The 16625-nt window shown below is 37.6% G+C and overlaps 3 protein-coding genes across 6 annotated transcripts in view; 1 reads left to right on the forward strand and 2 right to left on the reverse strand.

Moving 5' to 3' along the window:
• The window catches only part of LOC135102989 (nicotinamide phosphoribosyltransferase-like), a 77873-nt gene extending 77167 nt beyond the window's left edge, over positions 1-706 (reverse strand). Inside the window, exon 1 of the mRNA XM_064008786.1 lies at positions 559-706. The gene's annotated coding sequence lies outside the window, so the exon portion shown is untranslated. The remainder of the gene's footprint in view (positions 1-558) is intronic.
• A 371-nt stretch (positions 707-1077) lies between these two features.
• Positions 1078-5403, forward strand: LOC135103001 (uncharacterized). 3 transcript variants are annotated; one of them, XM_064008813.1, is made up of 5 exons: positions 1078-1189; positions 2458-3059; positions 3451-3616; positions 3816-3947; positions 4462-5403. In XM_064008813.1, the coding sequence occupies exons 2-5, from the start codon at positions 3020-3022 to the stop codon at positions 4616-4618; spliced, it is 495 nt and encodes a 164-aa protein (XP_063864883.1). In that variant the 5' UTR covers positions 1078-1189; positions 2458-3019; the 3' UTR covers positions 4619-5403. The 3 variants fall into 3 exon arrangements, with proteins under 3 accessions (XP_063864883.1, XP_063864882.1, XP_063864884.1); XM_064008812.1 differs by lacking the exon at positions 1078-1189 and having other exon boundaries at positions 1506-3059; XM_064008814.1 differs by lacking the exon at positions 1078-1189 and having other exon boundaries at positions 1507-3059; positions 3831-3947.
• Positions 5404-5672: 269 nt separating this feature from the next.
• On the reverse strand, positions 5673-15642 carry LOC135102998 (transcription elongation factor S-II-like). 2 transcript variants are annotated; one of them, XM_064008798.1, is made up of 7 exons: positions 15448-15642; positions 13959-14018; positions 13467-13584; positions 13158-13346; positions 12097-12305; positions 8562-8708; positions 5673-7139 (listed from the first exon to the last, which is right to left on the reverse strand). In XM_064008798.1, the coding sequence occupies exons 1-7, from the start codon at positions 15511-15513 to the stop codon at positions 7059-7061; spliced, it is 870 nt and encodes a 289-aa protein (XP_063864868.1). In that variant the 5' UTR covers positions 15514-15642; the 3' UTR covers positions 5673-7058. The 2 variants fall into 2 exon arrangements, with proteins under 2 accessions (XP_063864868.1, XP_063864869.1); XM_064008799.1 differs by lacking the exon at positions 5673-7139 and adding an exon at positions 11366-11499 and having other exon boundaries at positions 8568-8708; positions 15448-15641.
• Positions 15643-16625: the final 983 nt, after the last annotated feature.

Here is a 16625-nt window from a genome sequence, read left to right on the forward strand (position 1 = left end):
ACGTAGCGCAGTAATTTCGTGTCTTTACCCGGAACAGTAACTTAGTATCTAGGACACTCTTACTGCTAGATGTAAATAAACAAGACATAAGCACCAGAATTGCTTGGTTTGGTATATTCAACATGGAAACCGTTGTCATGAATAGACTTTCCGTATATTTCCCCATCTTGACAATGATGACCACAATAAAATGTCAGAAATGCCTGGTTTTGCCCGTAACCCTCCTCCTCCTAATCTAACCAGTCGGGAGGGCAGCTTTTGGGGGCTTCTCCGTCTATGAGACTATTACGTTTGATTAAATCTAGTTTTGAAAAGCCCGCCATTGTTGCACGCCCGAGTAGTTCAGTTTGCACGACTTTTGAGGGGAGGCTTGGTAATGGGAGCCAATTGATACATTTTCGACTGTTTTCAATGTGATCATCATTCCTCACACATTGAAATATACATGTCATCTGTATTTTTCACCCCCAGATATTATAGATACTGGCTAAATACGTAACTACCGGTTGCTCATTCAGCAGAAGTGAAAAAGTACACATTACATTTACAAGTACTCACCTCCGGCACACACCAGGAAAACCTTCTTTCTTAACGCTTGATATGTCAGGGAACACAACTTTTATACGAACTAACGATCGAAAATCACGAGAGTCAACACTCTTCCCGCCAACAACAAACCCAGGCCAACACTGCAGCGGAGACCTGTCGGTTCTTACTGAAATAAGAACGATAATAAATTATACTTTTGCGTTGTTTCAGATCATTTGTAAATATATAAAAAAAAAAAATCAATCAAAATTTAAACCCTTTACACTTACGTAATCTTCAATTATCATATTCGGGTTAAAATGTTTATATACCTGTCAGTGATGTTTTTAAGTTCTTTTGTTTCAACAATGCTTAGCCTATTTAAAATGCACACGGAGGGTCCTTACTCAAGAAAATGCTAAAAAAAAAAAAATCTGAATGCAAGTTTTTCTTTCTTTCTTTTTTTTTTTTTTTCATGCCATACTCCATTGTTTATCGTAGGGATCTTTGCAGGACCGGAGGACTGCACAAGAAACGCAAGCACTGCCTTACTTTGTACCTAACCAGTCAGGAAGAAGTGACATAACCGGAAGTGGTCGTGAAGGCGTTTTCGCTTAGAGCTCTTGTTAGCCTAGAATTTTCTGGCTATTTTCTCATCCAGGTCAACTTTTTTTTTTTTTTTTTCAGTTTAGAGACCATGTAGCAAGGCACGCATTGGGGAAAGACGGTTCGGTGGCTATTGGACAACAGGACAACTTGGCGAATGTTAACTAGGCTACAGGACAAGTGGGCGCCTATCAACAGGAAGTCACTTCAGCTGGACAATATTCTGAGCGATATAAGAAATGGACGAGTACAAACTGCGCGACAAGATAAATGGGCGAGAATAGGCAAAGTGGACGGATATCTGGTCGTTGGACGTCTTGCATGTGGTAGAAGGCGAACACATCCACCACGGTATTTTATTTTATTATTATTATTTTTTTTTTTTTATCGCCCAGCTGACTGTCGCCTAGTTGTTCTGTTGACCATGCAGTTTACTATTGCCCAGTGTTGTCCTTTCGTCCAGCTGACTCGCTAAGTTATTAGGTCGACCAGTTGACTTGCCCAGTTGCCCCTGAACGGGAAAGACCAGCTGTGAACCGCCTTAATGCGTAAAGAACCGCGCCTCTCTCATGGGTGGCAACCAAAATAAATGTATGAATAAAAAAATCATGGAAATCATAATGCTCTATTGAACAATATTTAAGAAATAAGGTTTTGTATATCTATCTACGAGTATATCCAAGCCTACGAATACTTATATAACTTTACATTTTATATCAATGTGCGTAATTATATGTCTTTTAGAGGGTAATTTCCTCCACTTTCGTTGCCGCTACAAGCCAAGTAAAAAGGCAACTCAGGGGCAAGGCTTAGCATGACCTCCCACCCTGACGTGACCATGGCCACGCACACCACGCCCTCCCGTTACTTCCTCTACTTTGTTGAGTACTCGTACATTACCGTTGTGTCCCAGACTGTTGCCCCCAGATAGGGTATGGAGGGGCAAAGATTCCCTGCAGTTTTTTCGTCGTTAGTGCAGTATGTACTTATATATACGGGTGCGTTCCGGCGTCTCGTGACATTTTTCCCCCTCGTCTATGTCCCTTACTTGGCTTCTTAAGGCCCACAGCCAAAAGTACTGCTAACTGACCTCCTTTCACCTCCCCTTTCCTTTTTCTCACCTCTCCGCCAGCCGCCACCAGACACCAGGGAAATGTTTGCGGTTCCGTGTATGGGTGGGAGTAAGGTGACCTTGGGAGGGTCAACTGGTTGCCAGGTAGGAATCCCGAGGATGTTACATCATAGTAAGTAAGTTCTTCCGTTAATTAATGTGTAGTTTCTTTCTGTATGATATCACTTTCATTTTCTTTCGGTCTTCTTCAGGATGGTAACTTGCAGGCGCGATATGAATCCGTCTACTAAACGAGGCTCGTAAGTCATTCTCGGTGAGTTGCATCATGGCTCATTTCCTGCCTGCGTAAGGTGACGGCCGAAGCGAGGACGGGGCGGGTGAGACTAAGCTGACCTCTTGCCCTCCACTTACCGCGGGTGCGACCGTAATGACAGGAGAAAATAATGCGATATGGGAAGCCGCTGCTGTGACCTGGCCTCCCCGCCAGCGGTGACCCGCGTACATAACGCTGTGGCCGGGACGTTCTTTGCCATTCATTTGCGAGAAACCATCGGCAGAACACACTAGTGCCTTCAGCTGCTGACATACTTGAGGAGATTCACCGTGAAGTCTTCGTGGTTCAAACAAAGGACAAAATAATGTACAAAATGGGGTCGCGTAGTTCATAAAAGACGCCACGTGTTTATCCTTACGAAGAACTGTTGTTACTGAAGAGGCTATTAAGTGTGAGGCAAGGAAGATAGACTCACTGTTTTTCCCTGGTGCGAAAGATATCTTGGTTGGGTGATGTAAAAGCTGTCAGGCTGCGCCAGCATGGGGTCCCTGGTACTGCTTCTGCTAACAGCCAGCTCAGGTAAGCACAGTTGTACAGTGATTTATAATGTGATATTCTGATGATCTAGGAGTGAGGTATCCTAACACTACTTTTATTCTGCTAGCATGAATATGGCAAGAACACCGGAATTATTTGTCTTCGCACAAAGATAGATTAATTAATTAAGATAATATGTTTTCATAATAAGTGTACACATTTCTAGCAACCACTCTGTAAAGCAAGTAATATTTAGAATTTGACAAATCAATACCACCCATGAAGCAAGTCCCTGGGGACACTTAGTAACTGGTAAAACCACTTTGATTCTTGCAAATCCCTTCCTGTGCAAGATTATAAACTGCATCTTCCTTCTATGAGTTTCAATTAATGTGTTTGCTAACATTTTTTTTTTAACTAATTTCATGACCAGTGATGTCTCTGGAAGCCAAAAACTGGCCATTTGTTGGAGCATGGACACCTAAGGATGTGACGGAGGACATGCCAAGGTTGCCTGGACCTGACACCTCTAGCCTTCAAGCTGATGAAACAAAACAAAATGATCAGGAAACCAAGACTCTTGATGATCTTCTGTCCCCGTATGTTAAAAATAAATAAATAGATAAATAAAAAGTACTGAAAGCAGTTAATTTGTTGAATAATTTAGTCTGTGCTTCTGCTATTTCATGACATTAAACATATCAATCCATGCAAGCAAATTTTCACAGTTCATATGGGTCCCATAAATCATGATTATTTATCAAGAGTAACAACTCACATGTAGTAATGGACACACAGTTTTGGTTCCCTTAGATTATCAACACTTGGGGTGCATGCTCTCTTTCCCCTGATGTTGGCCTTCACCCTCTATCTTGGTCTGGTGCTGTGGGCCTCCTCTACTCTCCACAAAGAAGACTACCAACTCTACCAGTAAGTGACGATTATTTTTGTGTCTACATTTTTTGCTGAATGAATAATGCTCACCAGAAATACCATATTTATATATTACACTGATACTCTGACCCATCCCCCAGTGCACACACACACACACACACACACACACATTTGTAAGTGTGAAGAAAACACACTTCCCCTGACCACCCTCACATGAGTCAGGTGCAGGTGTCTCTGTAAGGAGTGACATTCAAAACACCTTATAACTTATAAAAACACTTCCCATTTGTGTTAATTTGTATATCACTGCATTAAAGTTCTCAATTGATGTTTATTTACTCATGTATGTATTTTGTGTATGTATGAAATTTTGCTCTTTGTAACCCAAGCCAATATGTATAACCTCTACCCTTCTTAATATCACATTATATCATCACAATAAGAAAATTCGTCTTTTGAAGTATTACTCATTCTCTACTGAGCCATGAAAATTCTCTGGTGAAAATATGTATGCTCACAGATAATAGTTACATAAGTTAATTATTTGCAGAACCATCTCAGAGTTGAATGCAAAAACGGACCAAATTTCTGAGGGCCTGACAGCACTTGCACAAATGTACATAGACAACTACCCCTTTGCCTACAGAAGTCACCCAAGGAGTCAAGATCATCATCTGCAGAATCCCTCCCAAAGATCCACCACATAAGGTTTTCCAGTAAGATTATATTTTTTTTTAGTGTAACTGTGCAACTGACTCACACTGTAGTTTGTGAGAGATGTTGGCCTGATTTACAAATATTAACTCACTACAAACTGTTAGCTAGTTGATGGTACTTTAGAAGAGACTGTCATGTAAATTTGAATATTACCTATTGGTGTCACAGAAATTACTCTTATGCTTCTCATGAAGAGAGGATGGCATGAAAACCTGAATTTTCTAAATGCCTGGTCATGCATTTGCTAAGTGGTGCATACAAAAAACAAATCTAGCATCAGGTGCCAGTACAGTGAATATAAACTATCTTCAAATCAACACTGGAAACTCCAAAGGGCATTTGGCAGGGAGGAAACCTTACATAATAATTATAAAAGGCAGGTTCCATGCTCATGTCTTACCCAATGACAGTTTGCTAAGCTCCAGGGACACATGCAATTTATCTGCCCTTTCTTTTGCTTTCTGTATATTTCCTCAGAAGACTTTATCTCATGCCTTAGGTATACTCACTGTCCCTGTAGGTGTTACTTCAAAATGTCACTTGCTTTTTTTAAAAGTTATGACAAATTTATTTGTAGTGCAACCAAAATAATTATTTTAAAAGATATCAAATTAGATACAAAGTATCCACTACAGTGAAAGCTAGTAAAAGTAAAAAAAAAAAATTTAACAATACTAATAAATGTCTGCCACATTTCTTTTTACTGTTGTACATATAAATTTCTTGTGTACTCTTCTTCCACACTTTGTAATAATTACATTAAAAATTACATTGATGTGTGTATGTTTTGTGATGCCTTTTACTGACGTCACTAAGTTACACTCAGTTATTTTCATATTTTGGCAACTGATTATTCACACCTAAACAGCTACCCTGAGGTAGTGGGACTATAGGTGCCACCCATCAACATGAAAACCATTCAGCCACAAACTCCTAAAGGAAAGTTCTCATGTAACCCTACATATGATAAAGTGCCATGAAATGATGCAATGATGTAACTCTCTTGCTGGGCAAAGGCTCACAGCAGGAATAATGACACCACAATGACAGGTACATTTGTATTGACAAGAGGTGCTGGAGTCCAAGCATTAAGAATCCAATTAAAAAAATATTGGTCCTATATAAAGCTTGCCACACTTATACATGCTCCAGACCAGATGACATCTTCTGCCTTGTGCAGCTTGTTCCTCCAAGCTTATCTTACAGTACACTATTACAGAAACCTTGCAATGTCACATTTAAACCAAAAATTCCTTGATAGACCCAGTAGATTGATACTGGAATAAAAATTAATTACATAAAAAGCTATTTTAGCACTACTGCTAGTACTGATACTATTCTGTAAATATATTTCAAATACATTTCTAAATTAGTTGTTAGTTATGGATAAGAAAATTCAACTACCAACAATAACAAGACAGTGAGGTACTTGTGTATTTAATTATCAATAAATTTAACAGAATGATACCAGAACTTCAAACATTATCTACATCACAAATTTGCAACACAAGAAGCCATCTGGCACACCACTTTAGCGTAACATTAACTCAAAAGAAAATGGCAAAAGTAAAGAAATGCAATCAAACCAATTAAATAGATTAGTAGTTTAGAAAAGTTACAAAATACACTATCACTTTCATCACTCCAAAACAATCACAAATTGTTACACTCCTGAGCTGTTCTCAGGAAATATATTTACAGACATTTTGAGATGACAGTATGGTGAAAATCAGATGAACTTTTGTTTATCCAGTCTTAAAAACCAAGGCCTGACCAGTATGCAGGGGAGCTTAAGTCTATTGGTGTAAACCTGACCTACATCCTCTTTTAACTCCCTTACAATAAACCTTGGCCCTCAACACAGCATGAGAATGATGCTGTAAAGGTCAAAATTCCTCTCTGCTCCTTAAGATTTCAGAACACTGATCAAATGGATGCAAGAGAATGCTAGACAGTTTTACATAAAGTATTTCCTGCTCTAGAATAGTCACTGATAACACATAAAACGATTTCCATAAATATATTTAATCAGGGCAAAAAGCAAGTAAACAATTGTCTAAACTGAATTTCATCTTCACATGATAGTTTAAAAGTTTTTGGTGTAGTAAATGCCTAACTAGATAATTCTGTGTCCTCCTAGATTAATATGAATATTTTACATCTACCATTGAAATGTACCCAGCGTTCAGCTCCGCCCTCTAAGGCAGTGAACAGAAGTCTGCATGAGTAAAAGTGGCCTACAGTCCTTGGAAGAGAGAGAGCCAAACATACCTCATTCCTTCTAGAGTACTACTAGGGAGAATCCAGAACAAGTTTCTGTGGGCACTTCTCAAGTGAGATATAAATACTTTCCTTTGTCACTGAAATAGCCAATGAGAAAGTGAAAATGTCAGCATCCATATGGTCTCGGTGAGATGTTGATAGAGGAGCTCAGCAGAATTTCCAGCGATTTCCACAGTTGTTGCACAACACGAAGGTGGTCATAGGTTCATCAGAGCTTCTGGTTTGCATCTGGCGAATGAAAAGTATTATGAAAATAACTAAAATCAAAATGTGTTAAAGGAAACAAACATGAATATCAATTCAGGTCATTAACATTATATCTGCATTTCCAGCACTAACCAGTTAGAAAAAAGCAGATGCAGCAATCAGTTTTGTGGATCGCACTGTCATTTATACAGTGAAGACTTTAAAAGTAATCATATTTATAATATGCCTGATAACCTAATTTGTGCAGCTTTCAAGCTGCAGTTATTCAGTCAACCTTTGTGCAACAAGTAGGAGGAAGGCTAAGAGACAAATGAAAACGGAATGACTTTAATGGTGAGTTCTTTAAATATATCAAGGTATTTTCTTAAGGAGAGTACTTAGTGTTGGTGCTAGTGTAGTGGTGAAAACTAAAGATGATGAAAAAAAATTCAGGAAGCTGTAGTTTAATGACATAGCAGACTCTCAGATTCCAAACGCAACTCTGGTACATAACATAGCATTTCAACTCCAGAAGAAACCTCTCTAAAGTGGAGTTGTTCTCTGTACATGAGAACTTCTCAAAAGCAAATTAGCAATCAGTGACAGTATAAGGCAGTAATGTCAATGACAATATAAGACAGTGTATATACACTATTGGGAACTTCCTCAATCACTTATCCAAACACATTTTCCAAGATTTCCTCTCCCCACCAAGTTTGTGGGGAGATATCAGCACACATTCTCTTTAGTTCCCTGGCAGTGATAAAATTTTCTTTTTTCACTTCACACACCAGTTTTTTTTTTTTTTTTTTCCAGTTCTTTGGTGTATTAAGCTGTATTTTCCTTTTCGTATCTGTTCCCTTCTTCCTCTCTGAATTTGTCCGCCTCAAACACTGCAGCTGCTTTCTTAACACAATTAACACTTGATTCTTTTCTTCTTAAGATTCTTTCAATTTTACACTTGTTGAGTCCTTCACCAACTAATGCCATAACTGTTCAAATCAGCAGAACCACCTTACAAGCACAAGAATAAAATGCCAGAAGCTCATCAATAATTGAGCTATATCAGGAGTGAGGGAGGGGAGTAGAGGTTTACGTTACACTCTCTTATTAGCCATAAGTGGTGGTTACTGTCAGTTACCTTTCAAATTTGACACTTGCAAAAGAGCAGAGTTGCAATATGAGAATCTTTTTGCTTAGGCCCTATATGGTTGATAAGGTGAAATAAAACTGTAATGCTTGAGTGTTGGAATCCATAGTATGCATCAATTTCTTTTGTGCTCACTGTATGTTGTCTGTTTCCTTCAAACAACCTCTAGTCTGAATTATCTCTCACCATACACTTTATCAATAAATACATTAATATTCCCAAAATCTCATGCTCCATCTCTGAATTGTTATATGGCCTTCTCCTATACCATGGTATCATAATAACTTAATATATTCCTTAGATAGTAGTCATACCTGATTGTAGGTGCAATTTCGCTGTCCGCACTTGCCACACTTAAGGAGATCTGTCTTGGTGCCCTGAGCCACAGCCAGCTGGTGGTCATCAATTCCCTCCTTCGTGAACTTTTCACGCAATGCCTTCATCTCATCACTGGCCATCTCCTGCAAAAACATTACCATTCCATTTTTCATCTCCAACTTAATTACTTGAACAATGTCGAAGTTAGATATGTTATATGCATGTATTCTAAGTCACTGATGCCATTTCTTCCTACATCTCTAAAAGCATGGCTTAATCTAGCACATGGTTGTACATTAAAATCTCAATAAGTCAGACCCCTTTAAATCGGATATTGGTTAAGTTGGGCACTTTTAATTATGGGAAGAGGGAGGACCTCTACAGAGTGGGGAAGGCACAGCATGAAAAATCAAAGAATCAGTCCACAAAGAGCTAAAGGGGTAACAGTGCAAAGCCTGGACATCCAGCATGCTGCAGGAAGGTTTGCTGAACACCTTGGGGACTAGGAATTAAAATGCAGTGCTGGATTCAGATAAGTCAGACCTTGGCCTTCTCCCCAAAGAGTCCAAGTTAGCAAGGTTTTACTGTACTTGTTAACCAATGCCCTGTTGCCAAAATTTATCTCCACATATCAAGCTGTTATCTTTTAATGTGCTTGCAGCACAAACTGAAGAAGTGCAGCAAGCAACCAAGTGGTTAAAATTGAACTGACTTCTAAAATGTGACTAGATTCTCTGCAGATAGCAACTAGCCTTAAATGTTACCTAAAGAGGTCTGTAGAGACCTCTTTAGGATCTTGCAAGTTCTGTACTTGCTTTCACACACACACACACAAACACATACACAACCACAACACAAATCACATAACTACACTCACCAGTTATCCTTACACATTGGCAAATTTTACAACCATATGTATGTGAACTTCTCTACATTAGGATTCATCAACAAACAAATTTATTTACCTATACTACACCATAAATACCCATTTTCTCTCACATATCTAATCTGATCAACTGATCTGATCTGATCAAATGTGGTCAGACTTCTTGCAGAGTCCCTTCAGCTTGTGTTACACTACTTATTCATACTGTAACTATTCTCCATTCAACATTATCATGTACAATGATAATTTCTTACTCCAAACATCCCTCTAACATCTAGTGCTCTTTTTCTACAATCTATACATCCTATTCATGGTTTTCCTTTCAACCTTACAACTCTCACATCCATAATGGCAGGATAATTTCTTGAGTACAACGTGAAGGGAGAGAAAAAAAAAAATCAAGATATTAACACAAGGAAAAGCATGAAGTAAATGGATGCATGTGTAAAATCTAATTGAATGAGCAAATAATGAAATATTTAGCCAAATTCAAGTAACCTGGCAAAATCCAGTGAACAGTGAACAGTGGATGCAAGAAGGGAAAATGAGAGAAAATATTACAAGGGAGGTAAAGACAGGAGTGAATGATGGCACAACGGTGGTGCCAATGCTAATGTATGTGAGTCAAACATGGGCATGGAATGTAGGTCAAAGATTTTATATTCACGTACAGAATACGAGTTATGAGCTCTTTGTTATGTGAATTTGATGGATGGAATCAGAAAATGGACACAATAAAAATAATGAAAAACCTATAACACATACAAAAATCAACACAAGGAATCTGAATGCAACATTAGTGTACAGGGTGTCCCATGAGAAAAGTCACTTACTCAGTAATGAAAGACCAAGTCATTCTGTCAGAAATATTCTATGGTCAAATGCTTTTATTTTAACACCATGGTTTAGAAATTACAGGACATTTAAACATGAACTCACATCAATGGTAAGTGGCTATAATGTCCCATCCCATAATGTCCAGCTGATCGCTGTTTCTATATAGTTTGTTATGTTTTAGCTATTATTTGCTACAATGATAAACTGCTTTCTTGAATTTAATTTTATCTTTATTTATAACCATTTAGTGTCCAATAAAGTAACACTCTTTAGATGGCTCATCAATGCTCCCTAGCATCCTCCCCTTTGCTAACTCTTAGTGCATCTATATTTTAATGTAATTTAACTTCTATACCATGGGATTTAAAGCATTTGACCATAGAGTATCTTTAACTTAGAATGACTTAATATTTAATTTGTACAGGTTGAGAATCCTTGATCTGATAATCTACAATTTGGCAATCTCCAAAAACCTTTTTTTTTTTTTTGTGCTGGCAATAAACATAATTCATTAACTTTTCATACCCACATAACATTAGAGTATTACAGCAATATTATAACCAATATTACTGTATTATGATATTATTATCAGAAGTATCATATTGGATATACAATCTATATTCCCTCCATCCAGTACAGTACATACTGCACTGAATAATGTATAAAATCACCAGCAGCTGGATCTGAATGTATGCCTGATCTCCCCTCTCAAGGGGTCCCAGTAAGCCTTCAGATGATTCTCTTTTGCCTCCCTCTCTTTTATTAAATATCAATATGGAGCATATTTCCAACAAATACTGGAAAAGCTTGCACACATCCCAGAATTAGGGTACTGCTTAGCCTACTGTTGATTCAGGCTAAGGCAAGCTGTCCTTCCAGCGCCTAAAATTTCATTCTGCTATTTCAAGTTCAGTATACCTTTTAATGAGTTATACAGGCTATCTGACAATTTATCATAAATTAAGCTTTGAGTTAGATTCAATTGTGGGCTAATGTAAAGTGATCTGTGTAAATTTAAGGGAGGACAATTCAAGTAATGGTATTCAGTGATGCATTTTTTGAAATTATGATACTTACGATATTTTCAGTTTACAATCAGTTTTTCAGAACATTATCCCCATCGTAAGTGAAGATGAGTGTATTCCAAAAGCCAGAAAAATCCAAAATCTGGAATACTCCCGGTCCAAAGCATTCCAAATAAGATTCTCAACCTGTATAGGAAAGTGTACCATTAAGCATATATTGAGCAAGTCATTGAATTCTTTTAAAATATGGCACTAGTTTTTTTCCCCATGAATTTGATTTTTTTTTTAAGTTGTGTGTTCATCAAGTGACGTAAACCTTTTCTGGCTTCTTGCTTCATGTGCACCTATGGAAGATCAGCATTATTGGTTTTCCACTCTTGCAGGAACACATACACACACAGGGGAGAAGAGGATAAGGATTGTATGCCTTCCTCTCCTGCAAAGTTATGTGATTACAGCTCATCTTAGCATACACATAAATGCTATTCTCTGTTTGGTAAAAAGGGGATATAACGTGAAAGGTGTTGCGTTTAAGCTATCTGCGGCTATTCAAGGACGTGAAAAGGAAAAAAAAAAAATCCTTAGCTAGGACTCAATAGCACTGACCACTGCAAAACCAGACTTATTTTAAACATTACAAACCAACAAACCAAGTGCAGTCCATTATAAACTCAATTGGTAGAAATGAGAAGATATGGTGATGCTTCATTTTATCCACAACCTGTTACCAATGCAAATCTCACTTCTCTAAAAAGCTAATTGAAGACCAAACCAACAACTTACTTCAGAGGTCATGACAGCCATTTTCTGTGGAGTGATAGCACCTCGCAGCACATTTTCTCGCAGCTGTGGGTTCTTACTGTCTTTTAGGTTGTAAATTCGGGACCTGAGGCGGTTCTTGTATGCTGCCTCTGGCTTGCCAAACTCTTGGAAAATTGCTTCTTCAATTTGTTCAGCCAGGTTGTCTATTGTGTCTACAGGGTCATCCACACCTGAATAAAATAGTTTTATCATTACTGAGAAGAAATTTTTAGAAAATACATTTATAATTCATAAACTTAAGGAAAATTACATCAGCCCATCAATTGTCACTTTTTCCAACATGTAAAGAACAACATGATATGACAATGACAGAAAGAAAAGGGGTAACTGCTTCCTAAAATTCATAATTACCTTTTAAAGGATATGACAAAAGATGTTGGGAGGGCAGCTACTGATGTGGCATAATTAACACACTAATAGCATCTAATGACTGTAAGAATGATAATTCTAAATACAACACATGACTGATGACATATTTTCATAGAATGCAAATTGCAACAAACTAAAAAAAATGTAAATTGAGAGGAAAAGTTCATATAAAATCCTATTTACTATTTTCCTGATTCAAGACAAGGGGAATTACATAAAGACCAGCCATCACAGTTATTTCTGGAGAAGGTCTAAGAAGTTGGATTACCTAATCTCACTTCACTTCTAACCTGATCTAAAGTTACTGAACCTAACCTAACAGAACTTTACCCAACCTAAAAGTAGCTAGAAAGGCTTTTCTTAAAGTGATCTAACTACAGATATTCTAATTTCATAAATACAGCTAAATGAGATGCTGTGTTCCTGGCTCAAGAATAGAAAGTATCAGGCCAGCAGAAAAGCATCACTAAGTGGCATGTACTACAATATAGCCATCATGCACCAATAAAGCCTTGATATTTCACCTATAAATTAAGCATAATTTCCTGATGCAGATTTCTTTGACATGGTTCCTTAGTTAAACTCCAATTTGCAATACTAGCTCTAATTTGAAGGATAAGAATCTCACTGAACATCAGCTTTTCACTACTAACTTGATAATTTTAGAGCATTAGCGAGCATCTCCCGACATTTCATGCGTGTGTCATTGGGCATGGATGAGGAAGGATAGATGGATGGCCGGGCACCACTGTTGTTGCTGTTGTTGGAATTCTTTACTTCTTTCTTATCTTCTTTCTTCTCCTTCTTTTCTTCCTTACTCTCCTTTTCATCATCTTTCTTGTCTGCAATAGCACAATAACCAAATGGTGTATTTATGTAACATTTACATCAACTACAATTGATATTATTTAGACGTATTTCTCAATAATCTGCAAAATATTTAAGTGGTTTAGAAGTGCTACCAGGGACAAATTTCTTCCAGTTCTTGATTAGTTGCTTTGCAGTAGAAATAACCTCCTCATCAGATGAAGCTTTCCGTAGGGCATTCACAGTCATGCCAATGCGAGTTTTTGATAGCACCTAAAAACAACAAAGAAATATATTGATACACATTACACCAGTATGACATCACCAGTCCAAGAGACAGGAATGGGATCAGATGCTGGTTTTATCAAGGATGGCTTGTTCAAAAATAAGAGTTGTAGACTTAAATTTTCAGATATTGCAAGATAAAACTCCAGAAAACCATTTAGTCGTTAATGAGGGTTTCAAATTTCTGTGCTAAGCTGGATATTAAAGCATGCTAGATATGGAGCAAATTCCCAAATTTTCTGTAGTAAAACCACTAGATTTATCACCAAAATAGCATTAAATTGAAAATACCTCTCTCTCTCTCTCTCTCTCTCTCTCTCTCTGTGTTCACACAAACACACACACACACACACACACTTTACCTGGAAGTTGATGGGGAGCCCCTGCAGAGTTTTAAGTATGTCCAGGGCCTGTGTTTGGTCCTGCAGAAAAGAAAACCTTAAAACTCTGGAGCAAATATGAACTGCATTGAATTAAAGGAAAGGAATAAATTATTAAAGTTGAAGAAATATTGCAAACTGCCTTAACAGTACAATAGTAATACACTTAAGTGCTGAAAGTAGGCTGGACAATTTAATGTGATATATTCCAAGATCTGTTCATTTAAACTTCCTTAAAAGGATGACTATACCAGCTCAATCCACTCACTTCATCCATGTACATTTCAATCCCCTTAATATGCCACCATCTAACATTTTCAAATACTCTACCACTTTGTTCTCTTATGATGTATTCATTCCCTAATACCTAAAGTAAAACACCTGGCCCCTCTCATACATCCAGTACAACTCACTATGGAACTGATTATGCTGAAGTTAATTAATCATTGGAAAATGTATGTTACATGTATGCATACATAAACAGAGAGAGAGAGAGAGAGAGAGAGAGAGAGAGAGAGAGAGAGAGAGAGAGAGAGAGAGAGAGAGAGAGAGAGAGAGAGAGATTTTTAATATTCCTGAGTTAGTAATATTAAGTCATGGAAGCAATCTTAAGTAAGAGTGCTATCAGTGTCAAGGTCACAATATGCATCAGTAATTTGACCATCTTATAACAAGAAACCAATTGAAAAAAAAAAAGGCTATGAGCAGCAATTAAAATATTTTAAACACATTTTATTATTTTTTTCTTAATCCTATTAAATATTTGTTGCATTTTCTTCTAAATATCAATATCTATATTTAATATTAATGTTTTTTATGTACATTTTGTAGAAATTTTATCATGAATTTGGTTGCATTTAATAAATTAAATTTAAATATTTAATACATAGTTTGATGCTGGAGGCATTAACTTCACTCTTCAGCATAATCAGTTTTAGACCACTGTCTACTTAAGATATGCAAATTAACCAATCACTTATTAATAATATTATTTCTAACAAACACATACAAATAATGTATATAGATTATTCTTAGCAACACCTGTGGACACATATATGGGCGATTCCACGAGCATCTCATGAATGCAAAACAATGGGAAGTAGTAAGAAGCAGCTCGGATAATTATCTAGACTCATACATTTCTAGTCTTGGGGCAATATTACCAAGTTGTGAGCACGTCTGTAAGCCTGTAATCATGCCTTGGCTTCGCTAGTACCGCCTCTTGGGGTGGCCGCGGCTGAAGGTTACTCTCGCTCAGTAACTGTTTCACTACTCAATACCTCTACCTTACATCACCTAATACTGTGTTAAAACTTTAGGAGCATAATGTAGCAAGAAAGACTTGCCTCCCTAGCCACCCAAAGGCTCTGCAACTCTGCACCTGCGGCCACAGGACTTCCCATGCACCACTACAACTAACAATAAGCCACAATTTCTCGATTTCCGAACGTTAGCACCAACTCATCCTCACCCCATCGCTGGCAGTCATCTTATCCAGCTTCTTCTTGATCCTGAGCACCTCCTCCTCGCATCCCATGGTGGCGGCAGGAAGGTCCAGTCAGGGGTGGATCAAGGTGGCAGCGTGATGGTGCCGAGGGACGCCGCCGTGCACTGCTGCTGAGCTGTTGCTGCCTCAACAGTGGCGCCAGACTTCTAATAACAGCCCAAACTAGCCCAAGCAAGGAAATATTTTAATGTACTCATTTAACTTCAATATTTTATCTCTAAAATTTCATGTACTTATGCCATGAACAGTACCATTGTACTAAAATTTAATTAACTAAATGTCTACTTCATTACGCTGCTAAGCCAAGTGACGGGGCGGTCCTATAACTCAAAAAATTCCCTGACATAGTGTCTGACAAGTTTCACTGATGAAGAATCGATACCCTTTATCTATTTTTTTTTTCTAAATGAACTTTCTGGTTGATGTAATGAATACCAATCATGTAGATCACCTTACCAAACGTAAAATGTATAATTTCTTCTAAATGGTCCAATCTAACCAGACCAACCCCATCCGCCCGATGATTCCATGACTATATGTATGAAATGAAAATTATGGTTTGTACATATGCCACCATCCATTCCTATACAATTAGGAAAACATTATACGCGTTTCAGGGGTCATGAAAGACGTTGGCATGTATGACGCAGTCCATATTGCCTATACGTGGTAGCGGAAAAGCTGTATTGCTGCGCGCCCTTGTTGATGTGGAGGCGATCGAAGATAGGCAGGCTTAGCTTTGACTGTCTTTCCTCTCACGACTCACATTATTAAGAGAAAGCTCATTAGCATTCAATATGTAGTGTGAATAACTATTATGAGGTAATTAAATCCCTTCTACAGATGTTGATAAAACGTAAATACGTATTTATGAATTTTCAAAATAGCCCAAATGAATGCCAACTAAGTGGCGTTTGTAACATTGATTCTCGCGCTACATCTAGCAGCCTTTTTAATATAATCTGCATCGCGAAAGAAAGATTATCTACCTTCACTTATAACGTACAACTTTCTTACTTTTGTACTTCCATGAAACACTGGGCTAGTAATACAATGTTTTGAAAATAAGGAGAAAATAGGAAAAAAAATAGTAACTTGGTAAGGAACTATAGTATGTATTTATTTTTCTGCTAAGTGCTAAA

Source organism: Scylla paramamosain, chromosome 8, assembly GCF_035594125.1.
Source record: "Scylla paramamosain isolate STU-SP2022 chromosome 8, ASM3559412v1, whole genome shotgun sequence".
NCBI classification, from domain to species: Eukaryota; Metazoa; Arthropoda; class Malacostraca; order Decapoda; family Portunidae; genus Scylla; species Scylla paramamosain.

Coding starts and splice junctions, on each gene's coding strand:
- LOC135103001 (XM_064008813.1), top strand. CDS start 3,020: ATGGGGTCCCTGGTACTGCTTCTGCTAACAGCCAGCTCAG. Junction 3,617..3,815: donor CTTGATGATCTTCTGTCCCC/GTATGTTAAAAA, acceptor ATGGACACACAG/TTTTGGTTCCCTTAGATTAT. Junction 3,948..4,461: donor GAAGACTACCAACTCTACCA/GTAAGTGACGAT, acceptor AATTATTTGCAG/AACCATCTCAGAGTTGAATG.
- LOC135102998 (XM_064008798.1), bottom strand. CDS start 15,513: ATGGGATGCGAGGAGGAGGTGCTCAGGATCAAGAAGAAGCTGGATAAG. Junction 12,306..13,157: donor TAATGCTCTAAAATTATCAA/GTTAGTAGTGAA, acceptor TATTTTATTCAG/GTGTGGATGACCCTGTAGAC. Junction 7,140..8,561: donor GAAATTGCACCTACAATCAG/GTATGACTACTA, acceptor TTCATTCGCCAG/ATGCAAACCAGAAGCTCTGA.